Source organism: Lampris incognitus, chromosome 9 (genome assembly GCF_029633865.1).
Source record: "Lampris incognitus isolate fLamInc1 chromosome 9, fLamInc1.hap2, whole genome shotgun sequence".
NCBI lineage: Eukaryota > Metazoa > Chordata > Actinopteri > Lampriformes > Lampridae > Lampris > Lampris incognitus.
In genome coordinates, this window is record NC_079219.1 from 4,607,870 (window position 1) to 4,626,334 (window position 18,465).

The 18,465-nt window shown below is 46.3% G+C and overlaps 1 protein-coding gene across 1 annotated transcript in view; it reads left to right on the top strand.

Moving 5' to 3' along the window:
• Positions 1 to 725: 725 nt before the first annotated feature.
• The window catches only part of stk40 (serine/threonine kinase 40), a 29,122-nt gene continuing 11,382 nt past the window's right edge, over positions 726 to 18,465 (top strand). The window contains exons 1-7 of the mRNA XM_056285740.1: positions 726 to 1,010; positions 4,515 to 4,641; positions 5,154 to 5,239; positions 7,188 to 7,331; positions 9,515 to 9,739; positions 10,120 to 10,172; positions 17,527 to 17,642. Coding sequence (XP_056141715.1) covers positions 4,524 to 4,641; positions 5,154 to 5,239; positions 7,188 to 7,331; positions 9,515 to 9,739; positions 10,120 to 10,172; positions 17,527 to 17,642 — 742 coding nt within the window. The 5' untranslated portion in view covers positions 726 to 1,010; positions 4,515 to 4,523. The remainder of the gene's footprint in view (positions 1,011 to 4,514; positions 4,642 to 5,153; positions 5,240 to 7,187; positions 7,332 to 9,514; positions 9,740 to 10,119; positions 10,173 to 17,526; positions 17,643 to 18,465) is intronic.

Genomic DNA, 18,465 nt, shown 5'->3' on the forward strand with positions numbered 1-18,465 from the left:
AAAGGTCATTGGGATCTGAGATTTTAAGTGATGTAGAACCTGGTCACAGAGCAAATTCCAGCCACAGGTAACGTATTGATTGTTTACCCTATTCACTGAAGCGTTTGACCTAATCTCTGACAAAGCAGCAAAACAATAAAATAGCGTAACAATACTCATCGACACACTATCAAGAGATGTATTCAATTCAAAACTTTATTGCAGACTCGGGGGCCATAACAGGCAAAGACAAATGGGTAAAAGACAAACCCTAGACAATACACAGAGTAAACACAATAAAATAACATAAATGGAACAATATATATATGTGTGTGTGTGTGTGTGTGTGTGTGTGTGTATATATATATATAATGAAGCAACAGTGTCATTCTCAAAAGTTTTTACAATCCCGGTCACACGTTATTTTAACGGCTGATCGCCATTAGGGCTATACTGTTGCACTGAGTCATCCAGCTATTTAGACCGCGGTGCAATATGATATGTATGTAGAGGACAATATTCGCCACGCCAGTTGCTCCTTGCAGCACTAAATGAACTAAATGCATGCTTGGCAATGACGCTTTTTTTTCACCTATTTCGGTTTAGTCACGCTGCCGGCGAAACTCATGACGTAATTAAAAAAAAATTTTGCTTCACTCTGTTGACTTTTTGCTGCTGCAAAAAAAAATGTTTGATTTCATCATCAGCACCCAGTCATTTGTCATAGAACATAACCGGGGGGGGGAGGGGGCTCGCATTGGCCGAAAGCGGCTGTCAATCACGCGGCGTGCGTCACTTCCGTTGTCAGGTGGCGCTGTCGCTGTGGAAAGATGCGATCAGAGAGGAGCGGGGGCTTTTCCTCGACTGCTGCTCGCGTCGGTTAACGGAGGCTAAAACGACCCGAATGCGAAACCTCGGCGGCGTCTTACGGCCCGGAAACGAACTTCACATGCGCACCAACGCGTCGGTGGGAGAAATGTCCGTGCTGTAGCGGGACGACGGAGACTTTACCCGGCGTTTTTCGGCTTGAGGTAAGCGAGACGACGCGACGGAAAGCTGTACCTATGTCGTTTAAATGGCCTCCCCCGGCTGTCGCGCTGCCCCTCGCGCTGGCCGTGACTTCACCTGCTTTCTCTCCTTTCTGACTCCTTCTCCGGCTCACCGCCACCGGCGGCGGAGGGAGGGGGAGGGGGAAGGTTCGAGGCGGCGGTCGTAACGTTACGACGACGGTGCACTTCCCCCCCCCCCCCCCCCGACTTTACGTCGGGACTTGACGCTCCTCAACCGGGATACGGCTCCCCTTTGTGTGGCCGCGGAGCTCACCGCCGCTGCGGCCACGAAGCCGAAGGGGTAGTCCGGTGTTTGTGGTCCAGCCTGGCCCTGGCGCCCCCCCCTCCCGACCTTAACCCGGGTCGGCACGTTTCTGAAGGGCAGCGAAACGGGGTTTCGGACGTTGGTAAATAAACCCAGCTCTCGGCTGGGAGGTGGGTTCGCGAGATCTGCGTGGCTCCCCCTCGAAACAGACGACTCGAGGCGGGTAAACCGATTCGTTATTGACCCCCCCTCCCCTCTCTCTTGCCCCCCCCCCTCGTTATTATTTACCCCCTGGCTTTCTTGGTGAGGGGGTTTTGGTGCTTCTGTCTCCGTGGTAGTTGTGCACCGTTGCATTGTATTCGGCGACGCACGCGGTTCACTGCCCCTTTTTACGGCTGCTGGAAGTGGTTTGTGTGAGACGCCTTGGTCCAGTTGGTGGCACCGAATGTGTCTGATCTCCTCCATTGTGTCGTGTACCGAAATGTTGTAGTCTCGACCTTGTGGTCTTGGCTTTTGTCCTGCGGTCAAGGGCGTCCTGGTCATAGCTGTAGTAAACGACTGGAAGAGAAAGACAGGGGCTCTTATGGTCGGTTGATATATCAATCGGACCGCAGGGTTTTGGTGCCTATATGACCTTCGGGTTGCAAGAGTGGCTTTAGTGGACGGCTAGCCTCTTCTTTGTCCTGTGTGCCGTGTACTATCATTATGGTCGCTTCATGTGTCACGCTTTGTGACGACCTCAGCTTTGCAAAACCAATCATATTTCTTCTGCAAAACCTCTCTCCCTGGCTTTTGTTTCCTTTGTTAATTTTTTGGCATTATCTGGGCTTTAGGCAGAACCCAGGGTGGCTGCGACAATATATAGGCTTGTGGGTGGCTCTTAAGCCACCTATGGGGTTGTGATGTCCCAATGCTATTTAAGGAGCCCACATTCTCGTGGGCACTGACAGCGTGTCTTTGCTCCTTTGTGTGATATGATTCAGTATCTGTCTGTTTCTGTTCTCGTCTTCCCACTGGTACAGTCAGAGGCAGACTGGTCTCGTTTGCCAGATCATCGGCTGTGCAGAGAGGCACACTAGCGTCAGATAAGGATAGGCCTGGACTGTCATCACACTGATGTCATTTAGGTCAATGTGCATTGGTTGGTTGCTTTGACCTTTGCCTCTTTCCTTTTTTTTTGTTGATCTGTCGGAAGTTGGCTTCACAACATTACAGACACTGTTGAATGGGTAGACAGATAGCCTAGGGTTTATATGGCAATGTGCAGCAATTTCTACCCCTGAGTCAGTTTGAAGTCATGGGTTCAAGGTGCGTGGTTTAGTTTAGCAAGATTTGTCAACACTGACTAACTTCATGGTTTCAGAGTTAAGGGGAGGACATGCAATGTAAAATTGCAGATAACCTTGTCAGACATGGGCATACAAAAGTGGGAGCAAACCAGAAAACACTATCATGTGTATTTATTTTGTCTGAGCTGCCAGTCACTTTGATAGATACCTACCATTTTAAATCAAATTTCTGTATATATTGAAAGGAGCTTGTAAACGGTTAAATCCGCCATCAGCAGCCAATTTTGCTTTTGGACAAAAAAGTTAATATACAGCCCTGCAACCTATTTGAAGTTGTTGACTTGCCATCGTTCTACTTTTTATGCTATATAATGGGAGGCTCCTGTACTACTGACGGTGTGACAGTGGCTTGTGCCATTAATGCTGCCATATGAAAACCACAGCTCATCAGGCTCAGTGGGTGATGACAGATGTGATGATGACACTGTCTGCTGTCTGGTGTTGAAAAAAAAATCATGGAAGTGAGAATATTTGCCCATGCCAACTGCTTACTGTCCCAAGAGGTGCCAACCAGCAAGCAATGCATGAACACAGCTCACCTCCCTAACATTCACTCTCATCTAGGTTATCACTGTGGAGTTTGTAGTTCACCAGATGCTGGAATGCTCCCGGTCAGCCTGATCTGTTAGTATGTCTACTCAACTGCTGTCATTCACTTGTTTCCATGTAAGACGTATGCCTTTAAGTTGTCTTTCTCGTTGACTTCATGCTACATTATAGTTTGTTGTTATGATGCACATGATAAATGATTGGGGTGGGAGGAGCAGCTCCCTTCCTTATTATTGTCATCACTCTGACATAAAAGTATTTCTTAGAGGAAGGCATTCTGGCCTATGGGAGCCCCAGGGCAACAGAAAGGTGAATCACTCCTTTTCGGTTCTGGACGCTACTTCCTTGTTGCGGGAATCAGTCAGGGTTTCATCATGTGGGAACTCATTATCTGCAGACCAGTCATACCTCTCGCTCTCAGAACTGAGGAACACAAATCTACTGTCAGTTTATGGTAGCATTTGTCACGATGTGTCACAATTTGTCGGTGGCTGTGGCATGCAAGTCTAGTTCCTTTTATCATCTGTAAATCCTTGATATTTAGGCCTGCATTTCAGCCCTGTCAGAACATGCATGTCATCTCTTAAGACGAAGGCATGCCCCGTCACACAGGCACAGATTTTAAGATTAAATCGTGCAGATTAAGACCTGAAGGATTTTCAGAATGCATGAGCACTACAACAGGAAAAGCTCAAACTGGACGGGTTTTGCAGCGTGCTACAGAGCAAACAGCAGTCTACTTCCATTTTATAACCTACTCTTTTCCGTAAAGACATGCGTGTCTGAACAATACATTTACATGATTGCTTTCGCCATTTGAATTGCAGAACACCGCATGTTGTCATTGCCTGTTGAGGAGATCGAGTCGGAGGTGTCACCCTTTGCACCAGCTACCATCATTCTGAATGGAGCCGTAATGGCCTTAGATTCACACAGAGGTGTTAAGTAAATGTGTGGGAGGGGTGTCTAAAGCAACCTGGGAGGAGCTGCCCTAAAGTTTACCTCCATTTCGCCCCTATCCCCTCTGACACTAAACAACAGCTTTCAGTCAGCCAGGAAGAGCACTGATGTGGCCCATTAGGTTTTAGTTGTTCTTTTTAAAGCAAAACCATTTTATGACAATTGATTATGCTGTTGATGCTATTCTCATCTGATACTTAATAGGACAAGTTTAGATCCTTTGCAGGTCAGATGGTTTTGGTTGAGTTTTTATTTTCTTATTTTATGTAATTTTTATCTTGGCATCCCTACGATCACATGTCGGAGCCCACCACATTAACTTGCACATCTTTATTTGATGTAATCTGATTTGTTCGTCTGCAGAGCTCCAGCATGTCTAAGCGGCGCTCGTCGGAGAGGGGAGCAGGGGAAACCTCGGGCAGGGCCAGCAAGCTCCTGTGTCCGGGGATATCTGGCAGCAATGCCAAGAGAGCTGGTCCCTTCATCCTCGGTAAGGGAGCTGCAGGGGTTTGCTAAAGCAGGGAGCAAAGTTGGGGAAACGGAGGCCTCTCATAATTGCGTGTTTGTGACTTGAGAGTGTGTTGGTAGTATATAAATGTGCCCATGTGTACATGAAAGATGTGTGAGTGAGTGTGTACATACTGTGCAGGAAAGTGGGAGAGAGGTGGGAAAGGAAGTGGGGTGAGCCTGTTTGTGTGTGTGTGTGTGTGCGTGTGTGTGCGCTTGAGACAAGAATGTGAAGAATTTGTCTGATCCCTAGGACACTGGCTAATGAAAAAAGCTCAGCAAGGCATCTTTTAATCCCATATTTTCAAACTCCTCACTCCCTCGGCACACCACACTCCCACTGTTTGCAATGTGAAGTGGCAAAGACAACATTACACGGAGAGTGCTAATGGGTCTGTGCACATCCAACCCTATAATGACTTGCAGCGAGGGCACATGCTCCGGCCTGTGGCTTACCTTTTGGTCATGCAGCTGTTCCCTTTCTCTCACTCACAGGGCCACGCCTGGGCAACTCGCCTGTGCCCAGCATAGTGCAGTGTCTGGCCCGGAAGGATGGCACAGATGACTTCTATCAGCTCAAGGCAAGTGTCTATATTTTTGTGTGTGTGTTAAGTGAACACATGGTTAAAATAACAGTGAATCAAGTTCATGGTTCAATGGCATTCCCTTCCAAACAGCGGCTATGTTGTCCAAAAAAGACATTTGACCTTTTGACCTCCCTAAACACTCGGCTTTGGTGTGTTTCTTTACAGTCCCCAGATTCCGCCTTAAAAAAGGGGCTGTAACCAGCCAATTTGATTACTGGGGCTATCCAATACTGTCTCGTACACTGGGCAGGGGAGTTTTAGCAGCGGTTTCGGGGGAAAGAGAGAAAGGTAGCGCCCCACCTGGAATGTCAACTTTTAACCCTTGTGTGCATGTGGTGAGTCATTCCATGACCCCCCCCCCATGAATGCAGCGCCTCGCTGTCTGCTGCACTGCTTGTTTACTACGCGTTGAGACATGTGCCACCGTGTCATTGCTGCAGCCCCATTTTGTCACCCACCTGCACTCCAGATCTCAGTCTCTCAATTAAATGCAAAAAGTCGAGGTCACCGAGCTTAAGTAAGCATCAAAGATATTACTTTTAGATTTTAGTTCAACAGGTTGCGTTAATCTTAAATTGTTTAGAAAGTAACATGATCCCCTAAGTAATTCATATTTGAAAAATATTCAGGAATAGGGCTTTTGTTTGTGGCGGAGTTGTCTATGCTATACAACCCAGACACAAAGTGGGGAGTGGTTGGTCGGGGTCAGCCAACAGTTGTGTCCGATTACTCGTACTGTAGCCATAGTAGTATGTGGTACCCATTTTTAGAATATTAGATTGAAACGTCAATGGAATGGAAGAAATGCAGTGTACTAAAAATGCCAGGATGTATACTACTTTTACTAAAACGTAATATGAATCGACTAGACACTATTCCAGAAGAAAATGGCGACTTTGCATGGTTACCATGGAGATATACATAGGTTGTATACACCGTGTCCAGTTGATGTTGCTTCCCCTGGTGAACTGACGATAGTATGGTAGTTTTTTTCCTGCATACTAAACATGTCTTACTAAACTGTATGTACTGTTGGCATGGAGTATATTCTATTGGTATGTAGTAGAGTATTCAGACACAGTCTGCTTCTCTGATCAGTGGGGGTGGTGACATTCATACTCTATACATGTGTGGCCTGTCTTTGGACAGAAGTATGTGGACACAGAGGCATTCAGGTCTGCTGGCCTATGACAGATGTAAACCAGCAGGCGCAACATTTCAGATGTAGTTCAGGAAATTTAGATATTGATTATCCAGTGTCCCCTCAGGGATGAATAAAGTATTTCTGATTTTGATTCTGATGTATTTGCTCAGAGATGTTGATTTCATCCAGGACTTATGTCTTACAAAGCCACATATTTTGGTTTTTCACTAAAAAAAACTACATTTAAGGGCTTCCGGGTAGCGTAGCGGTCTATTCCGTTGCCTGCCAACACAGGGATCTTCGGTTTGAATCCCCGTGTTACCTCCGGCTTGGTCGGGCGTCCCTACAGACACAATTGGCCATGTCTTCGGGTGGGAAGCTGGATGTGGGTATGTGTCCTGGTCGCTGCACTAGCACCTCATCTGGTCAGTCAGGGCGCTTGTTCAGGGGGGAATAACGTGATCCTCCCAAGTGCTACGTCCCCCTGGTGAAACTCCTCACTGTCAGGTGAAAAGAAGCGGCTGGTGACTGCACATGTATCGGAGGAGGCATGTGGTAGTCTACAGCCCTCCCCGGATCGGCAGAGGCGGTGGAGCAGTGACCGGGACGGCTCAGAAGAGTGGGTGGGGTAATTGACCGGGTACAATTGAGAGACAAAGGGGAAAAAATCCAAAAGAAAATTAGAAAAAAAACCCAACTACATTTAAGATTGCATTTACTCTTTTGACACTTTCTCCAATGACCCCGTCTTGGCTTGTGACCTCTAACCTTTGCTCTATTCTTGTGCGGTCGTGGCAGATCCTAACGCTGGAGGAACGGATAGACTCTGTCGGAGAGACGCAAGAGGAGAGGCAGGGAAAGATGCTGCTGCACACAGAGTACTCCCTCCTTTCTCTGCTGCACAACCAGGATGGGGTGGTGCACCATCACGGCCTCTTCCAGGTAAATCCCCACCCACAGACAACTGGCAACCCAGTTTTTTTTCTTTCTGTGAAGTTGAGCACAGCTGGAAAAGGGGCGTCTTGTTAAATATTGTGTTTAACTGAGTTCGTATTGCTCGTGAGGAAAAAGACGAGCTAATGTGACAACAATGTGAAATTGTCACCTGTGTTATGCAAGGCAGCACCTTTGTGGACAAGCATCCTTTTATGACCGAGAATGCAAAACACCACCAACATCCACTTTTGATACATTTCTGTCACCTAATAGTTAAGGACACGCTAAGGAGGGAGTACTGGCAGGAACAGGCTCTTCTCATTTCTGCAGCTGGCAGCTTGTCATCGGAGCAATTAGCTACTTTCATGTCACTTATTATGTTTGTTTCGGGGGAAAGGTGGAAGTACCATTTAAAGCCATATCTATTTGCAGTTGTTCTTTATTCACAGCCCCGTCAATTCAGTGACTCACTCCCTCACCTCCTCCCCTGCCTTTCTTCCTATTTGCCTCCTTTGCTAACCTTGTTATTGTTCCATCTGCCTGCTCTTTCTCTCACTTTTCTTGCACAGCCCTTTTCCACGCTTGTGATAGTCTCAGAATTGCAGCATTGAGCTGTGCATTGTGATTCATTTAAGGGCTTCGATACTGATTGGGTTATTAATGTGCATCTCCACTGCAACACAACCCGTTAATAATGAAAGGTTGCTGAGGCTCCTGATGAATCTAAAAACTAACAAACGTGACATTCAGATACAGAAGTCCCTGTGTAATAGAGGTCCTAGATTAAAAACAGGAGTAATAAGGGTATAGAATAGTGACCCTTGTTATTTGTCATAGAGAGGGAGAGGCAGCATGCACCAACAGTAAATGAACAATTGTGCAATATCAATGGAATTCCAAAATAAGTAGGTTGTTACGATTCTTTGCATATTTTGTTTGTATGCCAATAATTGTATTGTACTGTGTTTTTACTTAGGCTTCATAAAACAATCTTCATCTCATTGTTCCACCGCCGGTCCCGACAATGACTGGATGACACTCGCTCTCTCTTTCCTTTTGATGGCTTCTGGCTTGCAATTCTGTAAAATGTGACAGTTGGCCTATTTTATTTCTAAGTCCAAGATCAGCAGAAATCCTTTCATGCACGAGCTGCACACAACCAGACCAGATTGACCTGGTTTTGCTGAGTTTCAACTGGCTAAAAGGTATTCACTCATGTCATCAAAGATGTGAGACCAGGGGGCATCCAGGTAGCGTAGCGGCCTATTCCATTGTCTACCAACATAGGGATCTCTGGTTCAAATCCCCATGTTATCTCCGGCTTGGTCTGGCGTCCCTACAGATACAATTGGCCGTGTCTGCGGGTGGGAAGCCAGGTGTGGGTATGTGTCCTGGTTGCTGCACTAGTGCCTCCTCTGGTCGATTGGGGGGCCTGTTCAGGGGGGGACTGGGGGGAATAGCGTGATCCTCCTACGCGCTACGTCCCTCTGGTGAAACTTGTCACTGTCAGGTGAAAAGAAGCAGCTGGCGACTCCACGTGTATCAAAGGAAGCATGTGTTAGTCTACGGCCCTCCCCGAATCGGCAGAGGTGGTGGAGCAGCGACCGGGACGGCTCAGAAGAGTGGGGTAATTGGACAGGTACAACTGGAAAGAAAGGGGGGGGGGTGGATCCAAAAACAAAAGATGTGAGACCAGAAGATATGGTTTATGTCTAATTTTAAAACCAGGGATTATAAAATTTAATATAAAAAGATGAACTGGTTCCTTGTGGGTCCGTACGGATTTCCAGATGTTCTTACCCGAAACCCATTGTAATTATAACAGATCTTACCTGTGCCCACGAGACAAGTCAAAATTTAGGACACAGACCCACTCGGGTCTTGAGTAGTGTTTCGGGTATTTGGGTTTGGCTTTACATCTATTGGATGTTTACCTGTTCACAATGGCTACTGTTGGCTGCATACCATATGAACTATTTATTGACGGCCTCTTTCTTTTAAAGCTCGTGTCCTCGTTGAGTGGATCACCTTGATTAAGCTGCTGTGCTACAGCAATCCATTTGGTGTTGATGAATTTATCCGTGCCTCCCTCATGATTTTGATTGGAAACTATTGGGCTAATTTTTCTATAATGCATAAAGAATTTTCAAACTCCCGTGTGTGTGTGTGTGTGTATGCACTCTTTCCAGGACCGAGCTTATGAGATAGTGGAGGACACGGAGGCCAACAAGGTGCGTAAAATGAAGAAGCGTATCTGCCTGGTGCTGGACTGCCTGTGCGCCCACGACTTCAGTGACAAGACTGCCGACCTCATTAACCTGCAGCACTATGTCATCAAGGAGAAGCGCTTGAGCGAGCGCGAGGCCATCGTCATTTTCTACGATGTAGTGCGTGTGGTGGAGGCCCTGCATAAGGTGAGGCCGGGTCGAGAGTTGAGCCTTGCTGCACTAAAGTGATCTGCAATGAAGAATTCTCCACCACATCTTGAAATTATGATTGAAAGATTTATTTATAAAAAGGGGCAAAGGGGGGCGGCGTGTGTTATCAATATAGAGAGCTTACGTGCCGTAACATATTTGTTTTTGTCTGCATTAGGGCTGAATTGCATTGTTGTGATTGTTTTCAGGTCACACATCCTTTCTGATGACTCATTTCCCATGTTCATGTGCCACTCCCAGAAACGAGATGAAAGATCGTTTTGATACCAGTGATTCACTCGACACAATCTGACCAATCCTTTGCCTCTCTCTTGCTCTCTCTCTCTTGCTCTCGCTCTCTCTGTTTCTGCCTGCAGAAAAACATAGTGCACAGAGACCTTAAGCTTGGGAACATGGTGCTGAACAAACGGTAAGCTGACCCTGCAGCCAGTGAGTCACATTCTGTCATTTGGGCCTTGACGGCCAGTTTGCTAGCCACTAACCTCACACTCATTAGCCAGTCACCCAAGTCTGCCTGCCCGCAAGTCATTCTCCTTAGACTCAGCCGTGCGTGAGAGGCTCCATCTTGGCTGTATCGTCTGTACAGTTAGGCCCAAAACCTGAGCCGAGGTCAAATTCACTGACCAAGAGTGAGACCGGGTATTCTGGCCCAAAGCCAGCCCTATTCTCTACTGTATTTTGCCTGTGTGTGTGTGTGTGTGTGTGTGTGTGTGTGTGTGTGTGTGTGTGTGTGTGTGGAGCAAGGCTTGATGATTCAGCTGATAGCACACAGAATGCTGGTGTGAGTACATCTTAAGTCAGAGTTCCACAAATCAGATAGGTCCTGTGGAATGCTGAGCACCTCCTGTAAAGCCACCTTCAAATACCATGTAGGTTTCTGTGTGTGTGTGTGTGTGTCTGTGTGTATGAAGTTGGGGGAGGGGTGTTAGTGCGTTTCATTTTTCTCTTTGCGTAATCTGCTGCATGGAATGGTAGCAGACTACTCCAGAGCTCATATTCACGTGTGTCTCCTATCAGAGTGCAAGCAGTAGCGGTTCCCCTTTCCTCCACGTTTGCAAAGCAGAAGTCTGCATGTGCTTACAGGGAAATTCTGGAAAAACACCCTGCAAAGGCTGTGTTTTCAGACAGGGCTGCATGACTAATACACACACACACACACACACACACGCTTACACGCTCGGCTCCCACACACCCTTCACATGAAAACATCTACGTTTGCATTATTGTGCAGGTGCATGCATAACCACAGATTTGTCCCTGGATATGGTTTAAACCCACTCGTTGAGCATCACGTGCGTGCGTGCGTGCATGTGTGTATGTCTGTGTGTGTGAGAGAGAGTGAGAGATTGTGTGTCAGAGAATGAGTGCACGTGTCAAAATGTCAAGTTCCCAGCTTGGCACCTCACCACTCAATCACATGTGTTCTGAAAGCTCAGAGCCCAGTGCCCCCAGCAGCAGTGGTAGTGATGATACAGGAGAGTGTTTTGGTCAAGGGAGGAGGGTGGCAGGGAGTGTAGCAGACGAGCAGAACACTCCGTCCCAGCTGGAGACAAAGGAGAGGCCTGCCAAAGGCCCCATAGCTCAGGGCTGACTCACTCTGCAATGCATGTCTCTCTCTCTCTCTCTCTCTCTCTCTCTCTCTCTCTCTCTCTCTCTCTCTCTCTCTCTCTCTCTCTCTCTCTCTCTCTCTCTCTCTCTCTCTCTCTCTCTCTCTCTCTCTCTCTCTCTCTCTCTCTCTCTCTCTCTCTCTCTCACACAGTCATCACTCTGTTTACCCTGTGCTCTGCTCTCTGTCCCTAATTCTTTTCATGATTTTCCTTCCTGTTCCCCTTTCCTTCTCTCATTTTCATTGTCATCCTGACTTTTCCCCCCTTTCTTTTTCACTCCTTTAGTCTGCTTTTTTCCCTTGTTCTTTGCTTGCCATTGCCTTTCTCTCTCTCTCTCTCTCTCTCTCTCTCTCTCTCTCTCTCTCTCTCTCTCTCTGTCTGTCTCTACCACCGATCAGCCAAAACATTAAAGCCACCTGCCTTATATTGTGTAGGTACCCCTCGTGCTGCCAAAACAGCTCTGACCCGTCAAGGCATGGACTTCACAAGACCTCTGAAGGTGTCCTCTGGTATCTGGCACCAACATGTTAGCAGCAGATCCTTCACGTCCTGTAAGTTGTGAGGTGGGGCTTCCATAGATCAGACTTGTTTTTCCAGCGCATCTCACAGATGCTCGAGCAGCTTGAGATCTGGGAAATTTGGAGGCCAGGGCAACACCTTAACTCTATCATGTTCCTCAGAACATTCCTGAACAATTTTTGCAGTGTGGCATTATCCTGCCGAAAGAAGCCACTGCCATCAGGGAATACCATTGTCATGAAGCAGTATAGCTCATCTGCAATGATGTTTAGGTGGGTGGTACGTCTCAAAGTAACATCCACATTAATGGCCGGACCCAAGGTTTCCCAGCAGACATTGCCCAGAGCAAAACTCTGCTTCCACTGGCTTGCCTTCTTCCCATAGTGCATCCTGGTGCCGTCTCTTCCCCAGGTAAATGACGCACATACACCCGGCCGTCCACATCATGATGTAAAGAAAGAAAATGTGATTTATCAGACCAGGCCACCTTCTTCCATTGCTCCAAGGTCCAGTTCTGACATTCACATGCCCATTTTAGGTGCTTTTGAGGGTAGACGGGTCATCATGGGCAGTCTGACTGGTCTGCTGCTACTCGGCCCCATATGCAGCAAGCTGCGATGCTCTGTGTGTTCTGACACCTGTCTATCATAGCCAGCATGAACTTTTTTACCAGTCTATGCTACAGTAGCTCTTCTGTGGGCTTGGGCCAGACGGGCTAGCCTTTGCTCCCCACGCTCATCAGTGAGCCTTGGGCGCCCATGACCCTGTCGCCAGTTCAGTTTCTTGGATCACTTTTGGTAGGTACTGACCACTGCATACCAGGAACACCCCACAAGACCTGCCATCTTGGAGATGCTCTGACCCAGTTGTCTAGCCATCACAATTTGGCCCTTTTCAAAGCCGCTCAGATCCTTACGCTTGCCCATTTTTCCTGCTTCCAACACACCGACTTCAAGAACTGACTGTTCACTCGCTATCTGATATATCCCACCCCTTGACAGGTACCACTGTAATGAGATAATCAATGTTTTTCACTTACCTTTCAGAGGTTTAAATGTTTTGGCTGATCGTTGTACAGTAAGGATAGAATGCAGTAGAATGAGAGCCCCCCTTCTCCCATGTCACCTCGTTTCATTGAGGAAAATGCACTGACAAGCTCAGCAGTTTTAGCCTGGATGATGCGGCTTCCTCCTCCGCATGAGGCTGGCTGCCTCAAAAGTAGGGTCTTTTAGGTCAATTTTGTAGGTTGTTGAGTCGGTCAGTTGTATTGATCTCAATTTGAGTATTGTGTTGCAGCTGGACAGATGTGTAGAGCTGAAGATTCCACACGTAGGCATTAAAAGAGATTGTCGCAACGCTGCTTTTCAGTTTAGATTCATTAGCAGGTTGTGATGAAGCAGTTTCTCACCGTGTTGAAAACATCCCAGACATCCATCTTCTCCCAAACAGTCCAGTCTATGCCATACCGTGTTGAAAGCAGATGAATCGACTCTCCCAGCCTTTCTAATTGTGTTTATACCACCACTTGACAAAACTAATTGGTCAAATGCTCTGATTGCTTTTTGCCTATTTCTAAGAGCCAACCAGTATTCCACTATTCACTAATGAGGACCAGTCATTTGTTTATAGTTGACAAATGATGACCCGGTCTTTTTAATGTTTTGAGGCCCAACACCATAACATTTCATGTTGATTTTGTTCATTAATGCAAATTGTGTTGGACAAGAGGTTCTCTTGGAGGTGCTGGTGACTCTTTTTTTAAGAATCTTTAACGTAAAATATGCTTACTCAGCAGTGTAATTTCTCTCTTCTATTGAATTAAACCTTTGCTTCAACTTCCAAAGAAACCTACCAATGACCCGTTTAGTTTTAAAATGGGTATTCTTCTGGGAAATTTGTCAGTTTCAGCGCAGAAGAGCCTCTATTTTCAACCTCCTTTCTCATCAGTGGGGTTATTTTCAGCAGGAGGGTGAGCGGAGGGATGGGGGAAGGTGTTTCGGTTTCTGGTTTCCTGTCTATCCGAGTCACATGACCAGGAAGCGGAGATGGTGCGGTTTCCTGAATCCTCAGGGACCCTCGCCTCACTAGGCAAACATGCAGTCTCATTCACCCAATCTCCGGTGCAAGAATAGTAGCCGCGGTCATGGATGCTCGCAGACAAAAGAGCAGGCTTCTCCACGAAGGAAGCTTTCATGGAAGGGGGCCCTCGAAAAGCTGTGCTTCATTTCTCTCACCCATCCTTGAGTAAATCACAAGGCCACAGTATGGTTGTTTACTTGGCTCACAAAACCGTTTGAATAATCGAAACACAATCAGATGTAAATTGAGTTGTAGAATAAAAACATTCGTAGGAAGGATGGTTGTCAAAGCATTCATTTGAGTCCGGCGGGCGTCTGGCATGAATTGGCTGCAGCCACTAGAAGGGTTTCAGTGAGTTGTGCATGGAGCGGGGTGTGAAAGTGAGAGAAAATAAGGGAAGCTGTTGACCTCAGGCTCTTTAGAAAGCGGATGTGGGTGAGGAGCGTGATCCTGAGTGGACTGGGATCGGGACTGCGGCTGTTGTTGTGTTCATGTGTTCACATGCATTTCTATTTGCATGTCTGCATGCATGCCTAGTCGCTCTTGCGTGTACACGTTTCACGTGGAAGTGTGTGGGTGAACTTGAAAGTTTTTCATTTGTGTGCATATTCTATCTTAATTATAATATATATATGTATGTTTTTTAATTTTTTTGTTTTTGTTTTTTTATATTTCTATAAACCCTTAAGCTAGCGTAGCCATCCGTCAGCCCATTGCCACGCAGGCTTAGTCATCGAGACAATTATCCAAAGCCACAGGTTGACTCACATGTTTGTCAAAGTGCGGCTTTTTTTTCCCCTCTCTTCTTCTTCCCTCTAAAGAAGAGGGAGTGATAGAGCGCTCTGTTGTCCTTTGGTTTACATCCTCCATGGTTTCGCTCTGCCACATAAGTTTACCTTGGATGAGTCAGACAAAAATCTGATAGGCCCACTGTGTTTCTACAGAAACTGAACTAATAGAGCTGCCCTGGCTAACACTGGCCGAGCTTGACAACCCGGGAAGCGCCTTTGTGTCTGGGTTGCTCACCTTCTGGAGGTATCATGAGCTGATGTCGACGGAGTGGGTTTTTGCATATACAGTGCATCCGGAAAGTATTCACACCCCTTCACCTTCCCCACATTTTGTTATGGATTAAATTCCTTTTTTTCTCTCATCAATTTACACACAATACCCCATAATAACAAAGTGAAAAGGGTTTTGTAGAAATTTTTGCAAGTTTATTAAAAATAAAAAACTGAAATATTGCATGTACATAAGTATTCACACCCTTTGCTATGACACTCAAAATTGAGCTCAGTTTCATCCTGTTTCCACTGCTCATCCTTGAGATGTTTCTACATCTTCATTGGAGTCCACCTGTAGTAAATTCAATGGATTGGACATGATTTGGAAAGGCACACACCTGTCTATATAAGGTCCCACTGTTGACAGTGCATGTCAGAGCAGAAACCAAGCCATGAAGTCAAAGGAATTGTCTGTGGACCTCCGAGACAGGATTGTATCGAGGTACAGATCTGGGGAAGGGTACAAAAAAATTTCTACAGCTTTGAAGGTCCCGAAGAGCACAGTGGTCTCCATCATTCGTAAATGGAAGAAGTTTGGATCCACCAGGACTCTTCGTAGAGCTGGCCGTCCAGCCAAACTGAGCAATCGGGGGAGAAGGGCCTTGGTCAGGGAGGTGACCAAGAACCCGATGGTCACTCTGACAGAGCTCCAGCGTTCCTCTGTGGAGATGGGAGAACCTTCCAGAAGGACAACCATCTCTGCAGCACTCCACCAATCAGGCCTTTATGGTAGAGTGGCCAGACGGAAGCCTCTGCTCGGTAAAAGGCACATGACAGCCCGCTTGGAGTTTGCCAGAAAGCACCTAAAGGACTCTCAGACCATGAGAAACAAGATTCTCTGGTCTGATGAAACCAAAATTGAACTCTTTGGCCTGAATGCCAAACGTCACGTCTGGAGGAAACCAGGCACCTCTCATCACCTTGCTAATACCATCCCTACAGTGAAGCACGGAGGTGGCAGCATCATGCTGTGGGGATGTTTTTCAGCGGCAGGAACTGGGAGACTAGTCAGGATCGAGGGAAAGATGAATGGAGCAAAGTACAGAGAGATCCTTGATGAAAACCTTCTCCAGAGCGCTCAGGACCTCAGACTGGGGCGAAGGTTTACCTTTCAACACGACAATGACCCTAAGCACACAGCCAAGACAACGAAGGAGTGGCTTCGGGACAAGTCTGTGAATGTCCTTGAGTGGCCCAGCCAGAGCCCAGACTTGAACCCCATTGAACATCTCTGGAAAGACCTCAAAATAGCTGTGCAGCGACACTCCCCATCTAACCTTACAGAGCTCGAGAGGATCTGCAGAGAAGAATGGGAGAAATACCCCAAATATAGGTGTGCCAAGCTTGTAGCTTCATACCCAAGAAGACTTGAGGCTGTAATCGCTGCCAAGGGTGCCTCAACCAAGTACTGAGTAAAGGGTGTGAATACTTATGTACATGCAATATTTCAGTTTTTTATTTTTAATAAATTTGCAAAAATGTCTACAAAACCTTTTTCGCTTTGTCATTATGGGGTATTGTGTGTAGATTGATGAGGGAAAAAAAGGAATTTAATCCATTTTGGAATAAGGCTGTAACATAACAAAATGTGGGGACAGTGAAGGGGTGTGAATACTTTGCGGATGCACTGTAGCTGTGACGAGGAGCGAGATAAGTCTGGGCGTGGATTGTTTTCTGCATCTGTTGACTCTGAAGAGATAGGCTTGGGCTTCAGTTTAAAGACCCAGTGAGTCACAAGGATGTCATAGCAACCAGGCCTGTCCTTGTGGTAGTTTTCACCAATGTATGTTGGTTTAATGTCTTTAAAGTACTTGTCATGTTTTTAACATGTTTTTGTTTTGATGAGTAAGTAATACATACATGTAAACAAGCATCCATGGTAAGAATTGTCTATAACTGACACATTTAAGGTAAACTCTAATCCACGGATGCCCAGATCAGCAACGCATTTATTGTTTCCCCCTTCTGTGGTTACTTTCTGGTAGGACTCTGCTGGGGAAAAGATTTGGTGCATTGAGTTTTGATGTCTTCACCATGCAGCAAAATGCAGAAGAATTAGGTCGATATTTGCGGTTTTGGAGAAGTTTCGTTATTGTTGGCAGTGGGGAAGGTGTTGAAACAACAGCACTGTAGACCTTTTCATTTGAAATGAATCTGTAGGCCTTAGAGGTGCCATGCACCACTGTAGTTACCATTGTCACTAATGGGCCTCATTGTACCTGTTTCTTTATGCAGCTTTTATGCATATTATATCTTGATATTATTTCATCCACATTGCATTTACACCTGTCATTAAAGTGCACCTGCGTTAGCCAGATAACAATCTAAAGTCAAAATGCATGAAATGAGGTGAGGTTATGAGGCGAGGCATCATAAATGAGGTTATTCATAGTGCTTTGATCTAAATGAACGTGCATGTTCTTCATTGTGTTCATGTGTGTGTGTGTGCGTGCGCGTGTGTGTTCTTCTTTGCGTGCATGCATGTGTTTCATAGAACTCACCGGATCACCATCACCAACTTCTGCTTGGGAAAACACCTGGTGAGCGAGGATGACCTGCTGAAGGACCAGAGAGGAAGCCCGGCATACATCAGCCCTGACGTGCTGAGCGGTAAGAGATTAGTGGATGTGTCACCTCCCCGCTCACTTTTCACCAACAATAGTCTTTGTCTGACATGTTTAAAACACAAACAGCAGAATTGTGAATACTATAAAAACAATGAGGGGAGGGGAAAAGTCTTTTTTTCCCCATGTGAGCCTTTCTTGAGATGGCCCCACTCAACTTCCCAGTCGGGTTTGGGAAGTTACTAAATGACAAAAAAACAACATCATGAAAGGATTTTGAGTACATTCCCAAGAAATGTTATATACAGTCCACATATACCAAAAATACTAACCGTGACTTAATATACAAGTCAAGTTTATTTGTATAGCCCAAAATCACAAGGTAGTCCTGAAAGGCTTTACAACAGCCCAGTATCACACTAAAGCGTGTAATACACCCGCCGGTCCAACTTGTCGGTGTCACGGTTTGCCTTGCTCAGGCTTGAAAAGTACACGCGTGTATGAAGGTGCAGTGCCAGCAGGGGGCGATGATTAACTAATTGCCAGCAACTCCCCACGGAGGAAAAGAAGCATACAGCATTTTCCAAAATTCCTCCCCTAACCCAACCCTAACTGTAACCCCAACCTGCCTTCACCTCTTAATCATCGCCCCCTGCTGGCATTGCACCTTCGTACACGTGTACTTTTCACGCCCAAGCGAGGCAAACCGTGACACTGGCACCTTGGACCGGCGGGTGTATTACACGCTTTGGCGTGATACCGGGTTAACAATCAGTACAATATATGACATTTAAAATCATTTCTAAAATTATATTTTCTTCAAAACCATATATTGCTTTTTGAAATCATTGCGAGGGAAACGTTTATTC